Source organism: Rhinatrema bivittatum, chromosome 6 (genome assembly GCF_901001135.1).
Source record: "Rhinatrema bivittatum chromosome 6, aRhiBiv1.1, whole genome shotgun sequence".
NCBI lineage: Eukaryota > Metazoa > Chordata > Amphibia > Gymnophiona > Rhinatrematidae > Rhinatrema > Rhinatrema bivittatum.
Window position 1 is genome coordinate 276,644,127 of NC_042620.1, and position 23,190 is coordinate 276,667,316.

The window sequence follows — 23,190 nt, forward strand, 5'->3', positions numbered from 1 at the left end:
AAACCTGAAGAGAGTAGGTAAATGACGTGATTAATAAGTGGTGAAGTCAAGAGAGGGGCTGTAGCCCTGTAAGGGCAAGAGCTCATGAGACTGCGAACACACTGACACCTTTCTGATACCACTCTCTCTGGTAAGTCTTTTTAATTACACATTAAAAGCAATAGAAGGACACATCTGCTATTTTGCAGTACCTCAAGTTGTAACGTTCTGTTTTTGTTTTGCAGCATAAAGTTAAAACATCAAATCATTAATAATTTGCATAATATACAATGGTAAAATACAGACTGTACATTGCTGACTAGTTAGCAGTGGTGTAAGAGCTAACTCCATATTCTTAAAGGTTCATCTGCAAGCGTTGACCATCAAAAGCCTGTGAAAATAGCCAGGATTTTATCACTTTCCGAAATTTCAAATTAGATTCTGCTTTTATGTCCATTGGTAAAGCATTCCAAAGTAGTGATCCTTGATAAGAAAAAGTGCTTTCTCTTGTGGCTTCCACTCTAATGACGGGGGGAGATGATGGAGACCCTTTTGAGAAGACCGCAAAGTTCTTACAGGACAGTATAGGACCGAAAGTTTTGACAGATAAAGCGGGTAGCTAGAATGTAACGAGCGGAATGCCAACCAAAGAACTTTGAACTTACTCCGACACTAAATAGGAAGCCAACGAAGGGACCGAAGTATTGGAGTTACATGATCTGACTTCTTTAGGCCATAAATGATCATTGCAGCTGCAAACGTTTTAACTGATAATGTGGTAAGCCCATGAGAAGAGAACTACAGTAATCGAATCCTGAGATGACAAAAGCATGTACTAGCTGTATGAGATCACCAACACCTAAAAGAGGCATAAATCCGCAGCTCTGAATCAGCATAGTTAATGGAGACAGACAGATGTTAAAGAGAAGGGGGAGAGAAGGTAGAACCTCGTGGAACACCTACAGGGAGCGAGCTTGGAGTTGATTGATGCTGGCTCCATTCCACCAGGAAGGAGCAGTCCTGCAGGTAAGATTGGAACCAGGTTACCGGGACATCAGAAATCCCAGTTCCCTGCAGGAGGCTGAGCAGTAGTTCATGGCTGATAGTGTTACAAGCCACACTCATATCTAAAAGAATCAAAAGTGCGTCCTTACTATCATCAGCCTGCAAAACTGATTCCATATTATGTCCTTTACAGAACGCAAATTGTGAATGGATGAAGGGATATTTGTCTCTGATACAAAATCAGATTGATCAACCAACCCATCAGCACAGAACTTCTGGAGCCAGTGCTATCAGTTTGCCCCAAACCTAGCTTTGATCAGTCCCCTCTGCCTCTTATTCCTGCTTTTCTTTTTCTCTCTCCAAAATCATTTTCTTGTGCAGCATTTTAACATTTTTGGAAGTGAATGTACATTTCTTATGCTTATAGGCATACTTCATACTCTGAAGGTCCCAAGGCACTCCTGTCTACTCCTCTGAGGTCTCTCTTTAGCTATCCATACTGTATTCACATGCTGGGCATCCCAGGGTGCTGCTGTCTCCTCTCGCTGAGGAGTCTCTTCAGCTATTTGTGCTGTATTCATACTCTGCATTTCTCATGGCAGTGCTGTCTCCTCTCGAGGTCTTCTTCAGCTGTCCATGCTGTATTCATACTCTGGCTATCCAGGGTGCTGCTGTGCCCTCCTCCAAGATCTCTCTTCAGCTGTCTGTGCTGCATTCATACTGTGGCTCTCCCAGGGTGTTATCTCCTCCTCCAAAGTCTCTCTTCAGCTATCTGTGCTGTATTCATACTCTGGAGTGTCCTAGGACACTGCTGTCTGCTCCTGTAAGGTTTCTTTTCAGCTGTCTATGCTGTATTTGTACTGCATGTAGCCCAGGGCACTGTCTCTTCTCCTGAAGTCTCTCTTCAGATGTCCGTGCTGTATTCATATTCTGGCTGTCTCAGGGTTCTCCTAGCACAGGATATATACAACATGGCACGGTATTACATTGAATTTGTCAGAAGTGGGTGAGATATTGGATGGATTTTTATAAGCACTGAGGACTTTTTCCACTTTGGTAATTAAATCTACATGAATAAAAGTGTGTGTGGGGGGGAGGGAGACCTAGAAAATAACTGTAGAGAAAGAATCATCATCAAGACATCTCGGATTTCCAAAGTTACAAAATTCTGGGGGGTGATTGTGAAATAACAAGCACACTTTATGCTAATTTCCAGAGAAACAAGACAGGTGGTATCCCATTCAAAATTAGGGTAAAAACATGGGGGAAGAAAGGCCAAAATAGCACCGAACAAGGGTAACCCTGAGCCCCCACACTCTCAGCGCTAAACGTTGAGAACCCCGCACCCCCACACTTTCAGGGCTGAATGTCGGTAACCCTGAAGCCCCCACTCTCTCAGACGCATTCACCATTGGGTGTGACGGGGCTCGGGGTTACCTTCGTTCAGCACTGACAGTGTGGGTGCTCAGGGTGTATGGCTGAGAATCCAGATGGTATCTGGTATTAGTGATTCAGAAAACCCTATGTGGAAATCAGTATCACAATGGGTAATGCCTTCGTGTCTCAGCAGAGGGCACAGCAGTGATGTTTTAATGTAGGTATCGCTGTTCCAGGCACCCTGCCACTGCCGAGGTCTGTGCAGGAGCCTCCCTGATGCCCGAAGGAGACTTACTCCAGAATACTCTGGATCTGTGTTAGGAGGACAGCTGTCTCTGCATCTGGAAAGAAACGCAAAGAAATCACACAATTATCTGTTAGACTGCTCGCCTGGTACTAAACGTCTCTCACTCTCAACGGCTGGCTTAAGAACATAAGAAATGCCATGCCAGGTCAGACCAAGGTCTGTCAAACCCCGTATACTGTATCCGACAGTGGCCAGTCTGGGTGTCCCGGAAGAACCTCGATCACCTCTTTGTTTCTAAGTCCTAGATATAGGAGGTGACGATCCCCATCCCTGTCTGGCTAATAGTTGTTAATGGAGATGCCCAAACCATTTTTTAAACCTAGCTATGCTATTAACTTTGACTACGGTATATCCTACAGCAACAAATTCTATAGCTTAATTGTTCATTTATTACAAAAAAAAATAACTTCCTCAATTTTGTTTTAAATCTGCTATCAGTTAGTTTCATGGAGGGTCCCCTAGTCTTAGTATTCTGGATTAACCTGTTCCACTCTCTCATGATTTTATAACTATCATGTCCCCTCCCAGCCATCTCTTTCACAAGCTAGAAGACTAATCTGAGCAGCCTGACTAATACTACTTAACAGTTCTATCACGCTACTCAATGTACACAGCACTGTACAAAGAAAAATACACAAGAGTCCCTGCTCTATCCCCTTTATCATTTTTGTTGCCCTTCGCTGTACTTTTTCTAGTTCTGCTATGACTTTTGTGAGAGGGGGGCAACCAGAACTGCAAATAATACTCAAGGTGCAGTCATAGTAGGCTTGATACCAGAGGTAAAATGATATTCTCTATTCCTTTCCGAATAATTCCTAACATACTATTTAGCTTTTTCAGCCTGCCAGATACTGAGACAAATATTTCAACATATTGTCCACAATGACAAGATTCTTTTCCTGGTGGTCTGAGTCCTAAGTAAGAACCCAGCATTGTGTATGTGAAATTTGGAATATTTTTTACCTGTGCGCATCACTTTGCACTTGTCCACCTTAAATTTCAGCAGCCATTCAGTTGCCCAGTTTTGCAAGGTCCCTCTGCAGTATCTCACAATCCTCTGTTGTATTAACATCTTGGAATAATTTTGTGTCTTCTGCAAATTCTATCAATTCACCGGTTGTTCCCTTTTCCGGATCATTAATGGATTAGTTAAACACCCCTGGTCCCTGTATGAATCCGAGGAACCACACCCTATTCACCTCTCTCCAGCCAGAAAACTAGTCCAGCTGTGTTTCCTTTCTTTTAACAGTTATCAAGACTGCCTCCAATCTCTTGACTTAATTTCCTGAGGAGTCTCATGAGAGAGTTTATCAAATGCCTTCTGAAAATCCAAATACACTGCACTGTTTCTTAACACCTTCAAAGAATTCCAAACAGAACTTCCCTTTTCTAAATCCATTCCAGCTCTTCCCCATTAACATACGATAAGGGTGGAAAACCAAATCACCAAGTCAATAATGGATCAGCAGTGAAAGATTTGGTAAAGACTTTATTGTCCAAATAGTTATGAGTTTTCCAATAACAAGCATTTAGTAAGGACTGTAAAGAGCCAGGTATTCGGCTTTTCTAATCACAGACATGGTCCCCCGACACGGACCGTGTTTCGTAGACTGTGTCGGGAGGGACCAATCTATAAACAGAAACAACAACAGAGAAGGACAAGAAACAGGCAATAACAAATATAAATAGCTTAAACATTAAAAAAAAAAAAAAAAACTCCACCGCACAAGCCGCGCTCACAGGTTTACAAGAACAGTATTACAGGAGTGTATCTAGGGATTACAAATAAATACCAGAAAAGCGCATTTGACATGATCGATCATGAAGTACTGATACGTTTGACATGATTGCTCCAAGAAGCAATCATTTATGGTGTCTAGGAGCTTAACCTCCCTGACTTGCCCTGAGGAGACATTCCCCCTTTTGATACTGGGTAAATTGAAATCTCCCTTTATTACTGTGTTTCCATTCTTGGTAGCCTGTCTAACCTCTGTTAGCATTTCACAGTCTGTTTCACCATTCTGGTCAGGTGGACAACAGTAATCTCACACGTTTTGTTAGGAACATGGCTTGTGGGATGGCCCTCAAGCTGCTGTACTCACCCCTACGTTGCCAAGAGCAGTCTAGGATGCTGTTTTAACATGCTTCTGTGGCTAGGACACTGCCGAGCGTGACCTCAAATGCCGCTGTGCTGCTCCTGTCCCAGAACCTCCTTAGGCGCGCATGCATGCATGCATGCATATGTACACATTATATGGGCCCCTTTGGCAGGAAATGCTGAGCGGCATCCTCCAATGATGTCAGGCCAATTAGCCTATTTAAACAAGGACCTCGCAGCATTGTCTCACCTCAGCAATGGGTCTCCTGCCTTGCAGTACGTGTTCCTTGTGTGTCCCTGGTTCCTGTTCTCTTGCATTCCTGAATCCAGTCTTGCCTTCCAGCCTTGCCTTGTCCATCTCTCCTCGTCCAGCCCACCATCTCGCCTCATACTGTCCATCTTGTCCGTGTCTTCTGTGTTGGCCTGACTCTCCAGATCTTGACCTCTTGCTTGGACCTGACCACAGTTGCCTGCCGCCTGGATCTGACCACTCTTGCTAGCCACCTACCCTGACCTTAGCCTGTTTCTGACCCCATTAGTCTGCTGCCTGCTCTGATCCCGGTGTGCCTTTGGACACTAGTTCTCTTCACTGGCCTATGGACCCACCTAAGTCCTGCCAGCCGCCAGAACTCAAGGGCTCAACTTGCGGGGGAGGCAGGTAGTATAGGTGAAGCTCCAGACTATCCTGCTACAAGGCATGTTTGCCAACTGCCGATGTAGGCTTCACGGGTTCATCCTTGAGGCTGCGTCAACTAAGACGCGGTACAAAGGGCTCACTTACCCGCTACACACTACTATACTCCTTGCAAGTTATCCAGCTAAATGCTGACTTTTGGATATTTTCCCCACGAATCTGGCTAAAGTTTAGCCGGATAACTCATCCAGCTCAAATTTAGCTGAATTACAAAGGGGTGATCTGGGGCAGAATTAAGTTAGCTGGCTAAGTTATCTGGTTACCTCACATATTCACATTTAGCTGGACAACTTATCTGACTAATTCTGGTCATGCCATAGAGTAATCCTAAAGTTAGCAAGACAAATTAATCCAGCTAACTTTAAGATAGTTTGAAATAGTCAGTGATGCAGCTGTTCTGCTGAATATCCAAGCAAAGTTCATTGGCTCGTTGGTCTAGAGGTATGATTCTCGCTTCGGGCCTTGCCTGGGAGGCAAGACGGAAAAGCACTAGGGTTCAGGAAGACAGAGGAAGAGATACTAAGGCCCAAAAGGAGAGAGGTAGAGGCAATAGAGCCAGCAGGGTTCAACTCCCAGACAAGCCCTTACAGTTGTATGTGTGAAGCTTATGAGGAAGGCTGATAGGAGTCAAGGTTAGGTTCTGGAGTGGAGTAGCAGCCTAGTGGTCAGAGCAATGGGCCCTGAACCAGGGAAGCCAGGGTTCAGTTCCCACTCAGGGATTACTAAAGGCAAATTACCTTTCCTTCTGGCAAAAATAAATGTGGTGAAAAACCTTTGCCAGGATCTTATGGCCTGGATTGGACCCTTGGTCTGACCCACTATGGCATGTTCTTAGCTGGATAAGTATATCCAGTAAACCTTGCAAGACAGCCAGTAATTGAATATTAGCCCCATTCATATTTGTCTGTTCTATATTTAAATCCACCTGGGCTACACCTCAGCTTTTAACACATGGCAGAAAGGACAATCCCCAAGCAGAGAAATTCCTCACTTTGCAGATCTGGCAGAGACATCCTTCACTCCACAGGGCTGGCATAGGGAGCTCTCCTGGTGTTAAGATACCCCTCAGCAGAAAGGGACAGTGCTATAGCTTGGGAGGCACAGAGAAAGGCACTTGTGCCAGGGAAGAGATAGGGAGAGGCACTAGATCACAGGAGGAGAGAGGATGAGTGCTAGAGCCTGAGAGACAAGAGGGACAGACACTAAGGCTCAGGAGGAAAAGGAGTGAGGCACCAGGTCCTGGGAGGAGAAAGGGATATTGCTAGGGCCTGGGAGCATGCTAAAGCAGAGCATCCTGAACTTTTAGCCAATGTGACCCCATGTTAGCACTTGCAAATTCACATGATCCCAGATGACCAAAACAACAATCACTTCGTTCTGCCTCTCCCTGTTCTCCAGCTTATTGCTTCTTTCAGTCTCTATCATCTGCAGCCAATCCTCTCTCAACCTCCATCCCCTCCAGAGACCCTCTTCACTAAACCTTCTCTCTTCCAGTGGCCCCCCTCATTCCCACAGCTGCTGTCACCTCTCCGACCTATCCCTTATTCTACCCTCCTCCAGCCCTTTTCGCATCCCGCAGCTGATCCTCTCTCACCCCCAAGCTCTCCCTATAATCCCCAACTGATCCTTTGTCAGCCCATCTACCTCACCCTATCCCCCATTCCCTCATCTCCATTCCCTCTCCCTCACTTCCCAGTCTCATTTCTTTCCCTCCACCTCTTCTTTCACATCCTACTAGCTGATCCCCTCTCACCCCTAGCTCCTCTCTTACATTCCCCCTCTTTCACCATTCACAGCCAATCTCTTTCCACCTGATCCAACACTCAAACTCCTTCTACATCTGATCCTTCCCTTCAAGCAGCCCCTACAAAAAAATCTCTTTGGCAGTGGTACCATTTTCCCTTTGGTCCTGGGTCAAAAGTGGATGACAACTGGTGGGAAGAAAAAATAGGCTGATAGCAGTCACATTTTTCTTTAGGATATGTTCAGTGGTGGGTGAGGGGAGAGAAGCAGTGCAATTTCCACTAGCTCACACATTCTGAGCCCTCCCCACCTGTCCCCTCATGGCAGATCTGCAAGAGGTAGCAGCATTGGTATTGAAAGTCAGTGTGAAGCCTCAGAACCAGTGCAAGCTCACAGGCCCTGCAATGGTCCCTTTTCTTCCTCATACAGGGCTTCCTGTTACCACAGAAACTGCATGACCTGTGAGTGCAAGCTGGCTCACAGTTCCACTACTAATGCTGCCGCTGGTGCCTGCAGAGTGTGCCATTTGAGGAACATGTGACCCCCAGCTGAAGGTTTGTGACCCCTTTTTGGGGTCCTGACCCACAGTTTGGAAAGCCCAGTTCTACAGCCTGGGAGGCAAGACGGAAAAGCACGAGGGTTCAGGAAGACAGAGGAAGAGATACTAAGGCCCAAAAGGAGAGAGGTAGAGGCAATAGAGCCAGCAGGCTACAGGGAATTCACTAGAGCCTAGGAGGTAAGAGCTAAAGGCACTAGGTTCCAGGAAGAGAGAGAGTGAGTGATGGGTTCTGGGAGGAGAGAGGGAGAGCAACAGGATCTGGGAGGTGAAAGAAACAGGGAATAGGAGCTGGGAGGAAAGAGAGAAAGGCAATAGGGCCTTGGAGGAGAGAGAGAGAGAGAGAGAGAGGTGGAGATTATAACAGCTTCATCTTAGCTTACCTGAAATGTCTCTTTTCCTGGTACATTTTCTGCAATGAAAACATTAAGTGGAATCAGCACATCTGATCAGATTGTCTACATATAGGAGTTATTCACTGTCCCTATATAGAATTCACTGTCTATATATAGGATTTATTTATTACTGTATATAGGAGTTATTCACCGTGTCTACACAGGATTTATTTTATTGTCTGTACATAGGAGTTAATCACTATCTCTAAATCGGAGTTATGCATTGTCCATATATAGGAGTCATTTTCTGTCAATTTATAAGAGATATCTCGTAGTATAATAAATGATGGCAGATAAAGACCAAATGTTCATCCAGTCTGTCCAGCCAGTTGCTTATGGTGCAGGTTACTCCCACGCCTTCTGTTTTGGGTATGAACTGCCACTCCATGCAAGTTGCCTCTATGAAGACATTTTACACCTAAAGTTAACATAGGTTATACTATTTTTCATTTCCATCCTCTAGCCTGTAGAGATCCACAGTATTTATCCTAGGCCATTTTGAAATCCATTACCATTCTCATCTTCACCACATTCCATGTATCCACCACCCTCTCTGTGAAGAAATATTTCCTGATGTTGGTTCTGAGTCATCCCCCTTGAAGTTTCATATCATGACCCCTAGTTCTGCAGTTTCATTTCCAGTGTAAAAGAATTGATGTTTATGGATCTTTAAAACCTTTCAGATATCTGAAGGTCTGTATCACATCTCCCTTGCACCTCCTCTCTTCCAGGGTATACATATTTAAGTCCTTCAGTCTCATCTCATATGGCTTTTGATGCAGTCCCCACATCATTTTGGTCAACTTTCTCTGGACTGCTTCCATCCTGTCCTTATCCTTTTTGAGATATGGTCTCCAGAACTGGACACAGTACTCCAGGTGAGGCCTCACCTCCTTCTTCCTGCTGGTTATTCCTCTTTCTATACATCCCAGTATCTTTCTGGTATGACCACCTTGTTGCAGTTCTTCACTGCCTTCATATCATCAGACATAATCATAAGAACATAAGAACATAAGAAAATGCCATACTGGGTCAGACCAAGGGTCCATCAAGCCCAGCATTCTGTTTCCAACAGTGGCCAATCCAGGCCATAAGAACCTGGCAAGTACCCAAAAACTAAGTCTATTCCATGTAACCATTGCTAATGGCAGTGGCTATTCTCTAAGTGAACTTAATAGCAGGTAATGGACTTCTCCTCCAAGAACTTATCCAATCCTTTTTTAAACACAGCTATACTAACTGCACGAACCACATTCTCTGGCAACAAATTCCAGAGTTTAATTGTGCGTTGAGTAAAAAAGAACTTTCTCCGATTAGTTTTAAATGTGCCCCATGCTAACTTCATGGAGTGCCCCCTAGTCTTTCTACTATCCGAAAGAGTAAATAACCGATTCACATCTACCCGTTCTAGACCTCTCATGATTTTAAACACTTCTATCATATCCCCCCTCAGTCGTCTCTTCTCCAAGCTGAAAAGTCCTAACCTCTTTAGTCTTTCCTCATAGGGGAGTTGTTCCATTCCCCTTATCATTTTGGTAGCCCTTCTCTGTACCTTCTCCATCGCAATTATATCTTTTTTGAGATGCGGCGACCAGAATTGTACACAGTATTCAAGGTGCGGTCTCACCATGGAGCGATACAGAGGCATTATGACATTTTCCGTTTTATTCATCATTCCTTTTCTAATAATTCCCAACATTCTGTTTGCTTTTTTGACTGCCGCAGCACACTGAACCGACGTTTTCAATGTGTTATCCACTATGACACCTAGATCTCTTTCTTGGGTTGTAGCACCTAATATGGAACCCAACATCGTGTAATTATAGCATGGGTTATTTTTCCTTATATGCATCACCTTGCACTTATCCACATTAAATTTCATCTGCCATTTGGATGCCCAATTTTCCAGTCTCACAAGGTCTTCCTGCAATTTATCACAATCTGCTTGTGATTTAACTACTCTGAACAATTTTGTGTCATCTGCAAATTTGATTATCTCACTCGTCGTATTTCTTTCCAGATCATTTATAAATATATTGAACAGTAAGGGTCCCAATACAGATCCCTGAGGCACTCCACTGTCCACTCCCTTCCACTGAGAAAATTGCCCATTTAATCCTACTCTCTGTTTCCTGTCTTTTAGCCAGTTTGCAATCCACGAAAGGACATCACCACCTATCCCATGACTTTTTACTTTTCCTAGAAGCCTCTCATGAGGAACTTTGTCAAACGCCTTCTGAAAATCCAAGTATACTATATCTACCGGTTCACCTTTATCCACATGTTTATTAAGTCCTTCAAAAAAGTGAAGCAGATTTGTGAAGCAAGACTTGCCCTGGGTAAAGCCATGCTGACTTTGTTCCATTAAACCATGTCTTTCTATATGTTCTGTGATTTTGATGTTTAGAACACTTTCCACTATTTTTCCTGGCACTGAAGTCAGGCTAACCGGTCTGTAGTTTCCCAGATCGCCCCTGGAGCCCTTTTTAAATATTGGGGTTACATTTGCTATCCTCCAGTCTTCAGGTACAATGGATGATTTTAATGATAAGTTACAAATTTTTACTAATAGGTCTGAAATTTCATTTTTTAGTTCCTTCAGAACTCTGGGGTGTATACCATCCGGTCCAGGTGATTTACTACTCTTCAGTTTGTCAATCAGGCCTACCACATCTTCTAGGTTCACCGTGATTTGATTCAGTCCATCTGAATCATTACCCATGAAAACCTTTTCCATTATGGGTACCTCCCCAATATCCTCTTCAGTAAACACCGATGCAAAGAAATCATTTAATCTTTCCGCAATGGCCTTATCTTCTCTAAGTGCCCCTTTAACCCCTCGATCATCTAACGGTCCAACTGACTCCCTCACAGGCTTTCTGCTTCGGATATATTTAAAAAAGTTTTTACTGTGAGTTTTTGCCTCTACAGCCAACTTCTTTTCAAATTCTCTCTTAGCCTGTCTTATCAATGTCTTACATTTAACTTGCCAATGTTTATGCTTTATCCTATTTTCTTCTGTTGGATCCTTCTTCCAATTTTTGAATGAAGATCTTTTGGCTAAAATAGCTTCTTTCACCTCCCCTTTTAACCATGCCGGTAATCATTTTGCCTTCTTTCCACCTTTCTTAATGTGTGGAATACATCTGGACTGTGCTTCTAGAATGGTATTTTTTAACAATGACCACGCCTCTTGGACATTTTTTACTTTTGTAGCCGCTCCTTTCAGTTTTTTTCTAACAATTTTTCTCATTTTATCAAAGTTTCCCTTTTGAAAGTTTAGCACGAGAGCCTTGGATTTGCACACTGTTCCTTTTCCAGTCATTAAATCAAATTTGATCATATTATGATCACTATTACCAAGCGGCCCCACCACCGTTACCTCTCTCACCAAGTCCTGTGCTCCACTGAGAATTAGATCTAAAATTGCTCCCTCTCTCGTCGGTTCCTGAACCAATTGCTCCATAAAGCTATCATTTATTCCATCCAGGAACGTTATCTCTCTAGCGTGACCCGATGATACATTTACCCAGTCTATATTGGGGTAATTGAAGTCTCCCATTATTACTGCACTACCAATTTGGTTAGCTTCCCTAATTTCTCTTAGCATTTCACTGTCCATCTCACCATCTTGACCAGGTGGATGGTAGTATACCCCTATCACTGTAGTCTTCCCTGATACACAAGGGATTTCTACCCATAAAGATTCAATTTTGTATTTAGTCTCATGCAGGATGTTTATCCTGTTGGACTCTATGCCATCCCGGACATAAAGCGCCACACCTCCTCCCGACTGCTCCTCTCTGTCATTGCGATATAATTTGTACCCCGGTATAGCACTGTCCCATTGGTTATCCTCTTTCCACCATGTCTCTGAGATGCCAATTAAGTCTATGTCATCATTTACTGCTATACATTCTAATTCTCCCATCTTACTTCGACCTAAGGTCCCTCTTCTGGTCCATGCACATTAGTCTTTCCCCCCCCCCCCCCCCATCACATACAGCTCTTTTGAATTACTGCACCCTAGGTGTATGACTCTACACTTCTTGGTATTGAAACCCAACTGTCAAACCTTCAACCACTCTTCAAGTTTCTTTAAATCACTTTTCATTTTCTTTACTCCTTCGGGGGGTGTCCATTCTGTTGCAGGTCTCAGTATCTGCAAAAATACAATTTTTTTCTTCTATCCCCTTTTCAATGTCACCAGATATTGAACAGAATCAGTCCTAAAACTGATTCTTGTGGCACTCCACTTAACACTTCTCTCTACAGAGTAGATTCCATTTACCATTACACACTGTCTCCAGTCAGTTAACCAATTTGCAATCTATTCCACCATCTTGGCACCCACTCCCGGGGGGGGGGGGGGAATGCAAGAGACAGAGAGTGTCTGTATGAAGGGGTGTATGAGAGAGAGAGAGAGAGAGAGACAGAGCCTCTTGTGTGAGACCTTATCAAAAGCTTTGCTGAAATCCAGGTTAATCACATTGAGAGCTCTTCCTTAATCCAATTCTCTAGTCACCCAATCAAAAAAATCTATCACATTTGTCTGACAGGACCTTTCACTGGTGAAATCAAGTTGCCTTGGTTCCAGCAAGCAGGGTTCTCCATCCACTAGGTGAACTAGGCGGTCGCCTAGGGTGCCAAACAGTAGGACATGGCAAAGAGCAGCCATATGGGGCTGGGAGAGCAGAGTCCTTGTTGCGACTGTCGCTGCCTGACAGTCGCAACAAGGACGCATTGGCGACTCCCTCTGGGGTTGATGAAAGGCTGGCTGCCGCGGCGTCTTTCGGCCGTCCTCGTCTGGCGTCCCCGGACCGGCCCGATGCTACAATCCACCATGTTGACCTCAAGTACCAGAAGTGGCGCGAACCTCAGGGGCGTCCCCCTGAGATGACGTCATCCACTTCAGATATTTAAAGGTCTCTGAACTGCTAACAACTCGAGTTAGCAAGGATAAGGATTCGTTCTATCTATGCTACTCTGCCTCCTCGGACTAACCAGGGGTACCCGCTCCTCGGGGGCCTCGTTCTCACTTAATTTGTAGGTTGCAGTCTGGAACCGGTATTCGCTCCTTGAGGGCCCTCGTTCCTGGACTTCTTCGGAATTCACTTCTGCCTGGAAGTCATCGCTGCCTACTACATCTGTGAGTTACCATCGCTCTCTCAGAGCTTTCCCTGGAATCAGGTACTTGCTCCTCGAGCGCCTACTTCATTCCAGCTCCTGGGCTTCTATGAGACATTGTGTGAGTGTTAGCATCAGGTTCTGTCCATGAACTCTGCATACCCTGCCTACTCACTATATTTCAGTTTCTCTACAGCTCAGCCTCCAGGGATCGCTGTTCCAGTATCTGAGGGACTACAGCCCAGCTGAGCATTCCAGCTCACTACTGCCACCTCTGGTGGTTCAGTATACTGTTTAATAAAAGAACTAGTGTGTGTCTGTCTCCTAACTCTGAGCCAGACCAATGGTCCCTCTCGGGATCTTTCCCCGGGGGCGTGGTCATCTGCCACCGGCCCAAGGATCCACCCACAACTCTCCTAAATAATAACAGTCCTTCCCACTCACAGCCGAGAGAAGCAGACTTGGCGGGCTGTGAACAGAGACCATCCTGTTTGTGGCCGAGAGAAGGCTTGGCAACTGCAAGTAGCACCCATCCTGCTCACGGCCGAGAGAAGCAGGCTCAGTGGGCCTCTTGTTTGTATGAGATAGAGAGAGGGTCTTTGTGAGAAAGTGAAAATGTGTGTGTGTGTGTGTGTGTGTGTGAGAGTGAGAAAGGGATCCTGTGTAAGGGTATGTGTACCAGAGAGAGAAGGACCCTGTGTGAAGGGGGATGCAAGAGACAGAGAGTATCTGTATGAGGGGATGTATGAGAGAGAGACAAAGGGAAGGTGTGTGTGTGTGTGTGTGTGTGTGTGTGTAAGAGAGTATGTGAGAGAGAGAGAGAGAGAGGGAGCTTTGATGAAGGAATGCGTATGTGAGTGTGAGAGAGAAAGAGAAAGAGGGAGCTTGGATGAGGTGTGTGTGTGGGTGAGAGGGATTGTATGTGTATGAGAGAGTGATGGTATTAGTGAGAGGGAGGGAGCCTATGTAAGAGTATTTGTGTGAATGAAAAAAGGAACCTAAGTGTGTGTATGTGTGTGAAAGAAGGGGCCTGTCTGAGTGAATAAGGGCATGTGTATATGAAGGAGAACGGGTGTGAGAGCAAGAGAGCATGTGTGTGTAAGTATCTAGTAGAGTGTACATGTGTGGGAGAGCCTGTGTGCATTTGTGTGTGAGAAAGAACAAACGTGTATAATTATATGTTTGTATATGAGCGAAAGGAGAAAGTTTGTGCACAAAATTCCCCGCTCCCCAGCCCATCAGCTAATCCATGACAATCTCAGGGCATCTGGAAATCAAAAGTTCCCAGGTAGTTTTATTAGTTTTAATCATTGGATGTTAATATTTGATGTGTGTGTGCTGTTTTTCAATGTTTGTTTTGGAGCTGGAACTTTTTTTTTTTTTTTAGTTTTTAATTATTGGATGACACTTTTTGTCTGCTATTTTGAAATATTCCTTTTACTAGTATGGTTTTACTATTATTGATGTTTTATATTTCTTCATTTTATTGTTGCATACGTTTTTCTTGTGTGTTTGGGCCGGGGCTTGGTCTTGGGGGTGGGAGTGGGGCACAAGGCAGAAGGTTCACCTAAGGCACCTAATACCCTTGCACCGGCCCTGCCAGCAACCCACCAGATTGCAGCTAGTTTTCTATCCTTTTCTTTAGCAAAGTCTCCATTAAATTTCCCCCACCAAGGTTAGGCTAACCAGCCTGTAGTTTCCAGTTTCCTCTCTGCTGCCATCTTTGTGAAGTGGGACCAAAACCGCTTTTCTCCAGTTTTGCAGCACCACTGCCGTTTCCATTGATCTTTTGAACAGGTCTTTCAGCAGACCTGCCAGCACATCTCTGAGTTCCCTCAGTATCCTGGGATGAACCTCATCCGGCTCCTAGCTCTTCCCATATATTCTGTTCTGTACATAAGAATTGCCATACTGGGTCAGACAGAGGGTCTATCAAGCCCAATGTCCTGTTTCTAACAGTGGCCAATCCAGGCCACAAGTACCTTGTAGGATCCCAAACAATAGATAGATCCCAAGCTGCTAATACCCAGGGATAAGTAGTGGCTTTTCCTAATTCTATCTGGTTAATAACAGTTTATAGACTTCTCCGAGAACTTGTCCAAACCATTTTTAAACCCAGCTAAGCTGCCTTTACCACATCCTCCAGCAATTAATTTTAGAGCTTAATTGTGCCTTGAGTGAAAAAGAATTTTCTCTGATTTGTTTTAAATGTGCTAATTACTAATTTAATAGTGTTCCCTAGTTTTTGTATTATTTGAAAGAATAAATATCCGATTCATATTTAACTGTTTTAGTCCAGTCATGATCTTATAGATCTCAGCGGTCTGTTCTCCAGGCTGAGCAGCCCAAATCTCTTTAGCCTTTCCTCACAGGGGAGCCGTTCCATCCAATTTATCATTTTGGTCGCCCTTCTCTATACCTTTTCCACTGCAACTATCTTTTTTGAGATGCGGTGATCAGAACTGCACACAATATTAAGGTGCAGCCTCACCGTGGCGTGATACAGAGGCATTATGACATTTGCGATTTTATTCTCCATTCCTTTCCTAATAATTCCTAACGCTGTTTGCTTTTTTGACTGCTACCACAAACTGAGACCGAGGATTTCAAAGTACTGTCCACTATGATGCTCAGATCCTTTTCCTGGATAATAATTCCTAATATGGAACCTAACCTCATGTAACTACAGTGTTTGTTACTTTCCCTATGTGCATCACTTTACACTTGTCTACATTAAATTTCATCCAGCAGTCTTTCAATCTTGCTAGGTCTTCCTACAAATTTTCATAATCCATTTGTGATTTAACAACTCGGAAAGATTTTATGTCAACTGCAAATTTGATCACTTCACTTGTTCCCTTTTCGACATCATTTATAAATATATTAAAAAGCACCAGTTCCAGTACAAATCACTGAGGTGCTCCACTGTTTGCCTTTCTCCTCTGAGAAAAATGACCATTTAGTCCTACTCTCTTTTAACCAGTTTGCAATCCAAAAAAGGACATTGCCTCCTATTCTATAACTTTTTAATTTTCTCAGGAGTCTCATGCAGCACTTTGTCAAATGCCTTCTGAAAAACCATACACTACTTCCACCAGTACACCATTATCCAGCTTCACCATTTCAGTACTTCTGAATCACCACCACTGAATACAGTTTCTGGCATGGATATCTCCCCAACAAACAGAGCCCTGAATAAATCCTGATTATCAAAGTCAAGGAAAAAAAGGAACCACCTTTGTTTTTTTCGTTTGATGGATATCTCCCCAACATCCTCTTCAATAAATTCCGAAGCAAGAAATTCATTTAGTCTTTCCGTGATGGCCTTATCTTTTCTAAGTGCCCCTTTAATCCCTTGATCATCTAATGGTTCAACTGACTCCCTCACATCATTCCTGCTTCAGATTTATTTTATAAAGTTTTTATTATGAGTTCTTGCATCTACGTCCAGCTTCTTTTCAAATTCTCTTTTAGCCCGCGTTATCAATCTTTTACAATTAATGTGCCAATGCTTATTTTTTTTCTATTTTCTTCAAATGGATTCTTTTTTCAATTTTTGAAAGAAGTTCTTTTGACTAAAATAGCCTTTTTCACCTCACCTTTGAACCATTTTGACAGTGATTTGGCCTTCCTTTCACTTTTTTTTAATGTGTGGAATACATCTGCACTGGGCTTCCAAATGGTATTTTTAAACAATGACCATGCCTGATGTAAACTCTTAACTTTTGTAGCTGCATCTTTCTGTTTTGTTTCTAACTGCCTCATTGCCATCCATGCTCTTTTCAACTAGCATCAGTACTCTTCGAGGGTCTTATTTATTTAACTGAACTGAGTATTTATTTAAAATTTCTGGTTTTTCCTCATCTTTCTACACACATAGATCTGAAAAATGTTTTGTCATCTTGCTTGACCTTTTTATTGAGCCTTTCATCTGCTTGACCTATTGTTTTCCTGATTTTATTCCTTGTTTCCTTGAGTTACACCATATATTCTTCCCTATGTTCCCTATGTTCTGGTTTTAGGGAAGCTTTGTACTTCTTGAACGCTGTTCGTTTTGCCTTTATTTTTTTTAATTACCTCCTTTGAGAATCAGATCATTTTTTTTCCACTTACTTTTGCTTACTTTTTTTAAATAAAGTTTTGTTGCCTTTATTAGAGTCCCTTTTAATTTGGCCCATTGTTATTCTACCTTACCCATCTTCTCTCAGTCTTCTAGTTCTTCCTCAAGGTAGTCCCCTTTTTACCAAAGTCCATATTTTTGAAATCCAAAATTTCTTCATGTGATTTCTCTCCATCCCAGCTGCTATATTGAACCAATCATTCTGATGATCACTAGTGCTCAGGTGAGCACCTGCTCGGATAGAGACATATCCCCATTTGTGAGTACCATGTCAAGTATCATTTTCTCCCTCATGGTTTCCATCACAATTTGTCGGAGTAGACTCCTTGAAGGGCATCCACTCTCTTTTTCTACTTCTTGCAGACTCTGTAGTACAGGAACTCCAATCCACATCTAGCAGATTGAAATTGCCAACAGCAATACTTCTTCTTTCATTCTCACTTTTGACCAGATCTCTATCCAGTTCTTGTGTTTGAGTTGGGGGCCTGTAGACCATTCCAGCGTAAATGGAAGCACCATCTTCTTTTTTTTTTTTTTTAAGACAGCCCATAACACTTCTTCCCTGCCCCATTCCCCTTGATTTCAGTTGCTTGAATATTGTTTTTGACATAAAGAGCTACTTCTCTCCCTTTTCTGTCCAGGTTCACAGAGTTAGGGTGAAGTTGGAACTTGTATACATACTTTTTGATTTTAAATAATATGCATGTAATAAGTTATGCCCTCCAAAAAGGTGGTGTAACTTTGAGCAAATTAATCTGTACAGGACTGGGTCAATTATCTTAGCATTTTCAAAGTGAATTTATGTGCATAAGTTAGCTTTAAAAATGTTTGCTCGAATCTGTATGTACAAATTATAGGCAGAATTTAGCCCTATCCACAGAGTCATAAAATTACCCTTTCTACCTTATAAAATAAGTTTTCCATTCTGTATGGGAGGACAGATTTCTAAAACCATTTATGTAAGTAAATAGCAATTTAGTCACGTAAACTGGCTGTCTGGAAACTTCCCTCTCTCCATGTGTCTAAAGTCTAACAATGTGCATGCTTTTAACCACATTTACAATAGCCAGAAAAATCATATGCATAGACTGTATTTTCAGTCTTATAGTACATGCATTATTTTTCATAGAAAATTCACCTGCGGAGAACGCATTTGCAAACCTTCGTGGATACTTTGTACCTGCATACATGCACAATCTCTCTTTGAAAATTGGTAAAAAGACTGCAGGTGAAAAGAAGCTGTGGAACATGCTCAACATCATCAGAGTGAGAGTTTCAATCGTGTGTCCTGATGTCACATTCATCTGTGCAACATGAAACCATCTTTACTTTTCTTCAAGAATGCTTAAAAAATTATATTGGGTCACTTGAGGCTTGGTGCCCTAATGCCTGTAAAATCTATCAACCCAACATCAAGGACTGCTTTAGATCTTTAGATCTTGATGCCATGTCAACTCATGTCAAATCCAGCCAACTTTCGGCCAATAGCCAACCTCTCTTTTATAGCTAAAATCCTTGAAAGATTAGTCAACCATCAACTCTGCGAATTCTTAGATGATAACAACATTCTCGCCACAGGACAATTTGGCTTCCGTAAATCCCGAAGCACTGAATCCCTTCTCATTTCGCTAACCGACAACATTCTTTTCAACCTAGAGAAAAAACAACCTTGCCTTTTGATCCTCCTTGATCTATCAAAGGCATTTGATACTGTAAACCACAAGATCCTCTTAGACCGACTAGCAGAGATTGGAATCAAAAACACCGCATTCAATTGGTTTAAATCCTTCTTACAAGACAGGTCCTATAAAGTTAAGATCAACAACTATGAATCTCAACCAATCATTTCGGACCTTGGCATCCCTCAAGGATCCTCATGGTCTCCGACCTTATTTAACATTTATTTGCTCCCTCTCTGTAACCTACTTTCTAAGCTAAACCTAATCCATTACCTTTACGCCGACGATGTCCAAATTCTCATCCCCATCACCAAATCCTTGCAAGAAACTCTTCACTTTTGGAATTGTTAATAATTTCTGGACTCAAAGCCAGGGCAACAAGAACACTTCAAATCAGTAAGAGGTTTGAGACAAATTCAAATACATTGTATTAGAACTATTATGTAGCGGCCAATGAGCTTCATGTAACATCAGATTTAAGACATTCAAAGCACAACACAAAGTTCCTGCTGGATGAATCCAACCTAAATTTTTAATGACTATACAACCAGCCGCTTACCATTTTGCTCTCTCATCACTAGTTGCTGACTCCTGTAATTGCTGGACTGTTCTTAAACCTGTATCTTTTTGTGCTCTTGTCTGCACTAATTCCTTCACTGCTGGCTGACAAGCTGTCTGTGCAACCTCTTGTGCTGCATAATCTGCCAATTCATTTCCTCTATAAATCCACGTATCAACAGCATGGTGAGCTTTCACCCAACAAATAGCTGTTAATAATCCTTTCTCTCCCCTTTCCTGTAAACGTGATAAAATTAATTCCCATAACTGCACATGTGAAAGAGGTTCTCCAGAAGCTGAAATAAATCCTCTCCTATTCCATTTTCTCAAATGTTCATTAACAGATGAAAATATATAATGCGAATCAGTAAAGATAGTCACCGGCTCTTCTGCACAATATAATAATACCCATGAAACGGCACTGATTTGAAGTGTTCTTGTTGCCCTGGCTTTGAGTCCAGAAATTATTGACAGAATTCATGCTTCCTCTCCATTTCAAATCTCCTTGCTGATCTCTGCCTAATTCTCAATACCAACAAAACTGAATTCCTCCTAATCACCCAAGAAGGAAACTACCAACTCGCTAACACTCATCCTTTGGCATCACTTACTCTATCTACCCAGGTCAGAAACCTAGGAGTCACTATGGATAACCATCTGAATTTCAAAGGCTTTATCAGTAATACAGTAAAAGAATGCTTCTTCAAACTCCAGGTTTTAAAAAGAATCAGACCTTTATTACACTCCCAGGATTTCAGATCTGTCTTGCAAGCAATCATATTCTCCAAAATTGATTACTGCAACTCTCTGTTACTTGGGCTCCCAGCTATCTCCCTAAAACCCCTGCAAATGCTCCAAAATGCCACTGCCAGGATCTTAACTAAAGCAAAAAAAAGGGACCACATAACTCCAATCTTGAAGAATCTTCACTGGCTCCCTATAAAATATAGGATCCTCTACAAAACCATCTCATCCATCCATAAATCCATTTACAAAGTCTCACACCTCGACCTCAAGATCCCATTCCAGCTACATTCGTCTTCTCGTCCATTGAGATCAGCGCAGAAAGGCTCTCTAAAAACCCCTCCACTCAAAATCTCGTCTAACAAAAGAGCCCTATCTACAGCGGGCCCTGTCCACTGGAACTCTCTACCATCAGATCTTAGACTTGAACAATGCCCCATCACTTTCAAAAAAAGACTTAAAACTTGGCTTTTCACTCAAGCATACGCCTGAGCTGATCTTCTCAATTCCCCCTTTTCCGGGTCAATTTCATTTCATACCACATGATTCAATAATACAATAGCCAGCAGCTGTGGTGTTGTTTAATATTCAACAATACTATCTTACTATGCCTGTGGTGTTGTTCAAGGTTCAATAATACTATAGCCAATGGCTTATCCATCTAGACAAGTTACAAATACTAGATACTCGATTGATTCATTCTAAATGCCTGCCTATAAAAAGATTGTTGTTATGTATTTGTTGTATTATTATGCCTTATTTGTTGTATTATTATGCCTTTATTTTAATTCAATTTTTTCCAAGTTCAATCTCCTGTTCTATGTAAGACTCATATGTTTAGTCATCCTAATGTTATATGTAAACCAAAGTGATTGGTAACATTGTTACCAGAACCTCGGTATATAAAAAAAATGTTAAATAAATAAATAAATAAATGTTGCTGGCAAAAGAAATTTATGATATCAGCTCTCACATCATAATATACACACAGTTTTTCTGGGGTGAAAATTCTGTATGCTGTTCCCCCTTCTGTACTGAATACTCTCTGGACCTGGTGCTTATTAACCATTTCCTGTAAAGATTCGGTACCCTGGCTTGGGTGCACAGCCCCCTTCCAACTCTTTACCCTGAAAAACAGAACCTACCGCTGCAGAATGAAGGCCCAGAGGATGAGTACGAAGGAGACACAGTCTGTGACGATCCAGATCATCTGGTATGTGTCGGGGGGCTGCAAGGAGCGAACAGAAAAGCTTGGGTTAGGGAGAGAATCTGCCCCAGCCCCTCCCAGCATGGAACAATGTCTATGGCATTGTATAGAGAGAATGAGGAGGTTTCTGGGGGAATGTGCAGGTGAACAGCAGAAGGCCCCCCCCCCCGACCCCAATGCTGAGCTCTCTGCCATGCTACACCCTGTTTTATCCAGTCAAACTGCAGGTGCCATTACCGGGATGATGTCACCATGCTGTCAGACACTGTTCTTTTTCATCTCATGATCTCCCTGAACCAATCAGAAGTTCCATTATCCATGCAAGGTTTTCTATATCTATAGAGGAGCAGTATAAATTGCTTGCATAGAGACTTTGGGGTGCTATTCAAATGAAATGTGCTGTCTCACTGCAAATGAACGTTTGGGCCAGATATTCAAAGAGCTACTGAGCAGTGAAATCACTTTACTTCATTTTAACCAGTTAACCTGGACCAGATATTTGGCTGCAACTAACCTGCTATCTGCTTAAATCAAAACACATAAATATGTGGTTAGATTTAGGACAGACGCACTCAGGGAGGCAAACACAGGGACCGATGCAATACAGTGCGCTCAGCCGAGCGCACTGTGGGGCTGATGCAATACAGTGAGCTCAGCTGAGCGCACTGTTTAACCCGCTGTCGGACGCGGGTTAAATAGGCGCTAATCCACCCCTTAATGCAAAAGGGGGATTAGCGCCTATTTAACGCGCGTCTGACGCGGAGTGAATGAGTTAGCGCTCATCACATGCAAATGCATATGAATGAGAGTGCATCTGGAGCAGGCGTTAACAGCTGAGCACAGGTAAAAGAAGTACAGAAAAGCAGAAAAAAAAGAAAATTAGGTTCTTACCTTTTGCTAATTTTCGTTCCTGTAGTACCGAGGATCAGTCCAGACTCCTGGGTTTTGCCCCCCCTCTAGCAGATGGAGACAGAAGTTTATAAACAAAAAACTCCGCCTACATATAGGCTGGTGCCACCTACAGTCTGGCAGTATTACTGAATGTCAAAGTAGCAGGATAACCCGCAACAAATAACCCAAAGAACACTGAAGATTACCTCCAAACTAAGCCAAACTGAAGCTTAACTCCACCCAACTGGGTACCGAACTCGAGGCAACCAACAAACAAAAAACATATTCCAGAAACAGCACACACAGCCCACACATCCTCTTCCGGCATACAACCGCAACCGCAATACTGGGTGGGACTCTGGACTGATCCTCGGTACTACAGGAACGAAAATTAGCAAAAGGTAAGAACCTAATTTTCTTTTCCCTGTACGTACCAGGATCAGTCCAGACTCCTGGGATGTACCAGAGCTTACCTTACTGAGGGTGGGAGCCGGAGAGGCCTGCTCTAAGCACCCCTTCTCCAAACCCCGACGACCCTGGCGCCTTCACATCCAAACGATAGTGCCGGGCAAAAGTATGGACTGACTTCCAAGTGGCCGCCCTACAGATCTCCTCCGTAGGGATATGTTGGCATTCCGCCCAGGATGCAGCCTGGGCGCGAGTAGAGTGGGCTTTCAGCCCCACCGGTAATGGTCTCCCCGCCAACAAAT

At 43.0% G+C, this 23,190-nt stretch overlaps 1 protein-coding gene across 1 annotated transcript in view; it reads right to left on the reverse strand.

Annotated features, from left to right (window-relative positions):
- Positions 1 to 224: 224 nt before the first annotated feature.
- Positions 225 to 23,190, reverse strand: part of GDPD2 (glycerophosphodiester phosphodiesterase domain containing 2) — a 185,125-nt gene continuing 162,159 nt past the window's right edge. Inside the window, exons 14-16 of the mRNA XM_029607252.1 lie at positions 21,528 to 21,610; positions 8,143 to 8,171; positions 225 to 2,702 (exon numbers count right to left, since the gene is read on the reverse strand). Of these exons, the coding sequence (XP_029463112.1) occupies positions 2,653 to 2,702; positions 8,143 to 8,171; positions 21,528 to 21,610 (162 nt within the window). The 3' untranslated portion in view covers positions 225 to 2,652. The remainder of the gene's footprint in view (positions 2,703 to 8,142; positions 8,172 to 21,527; positions 21,611 to 23,190) is intronic.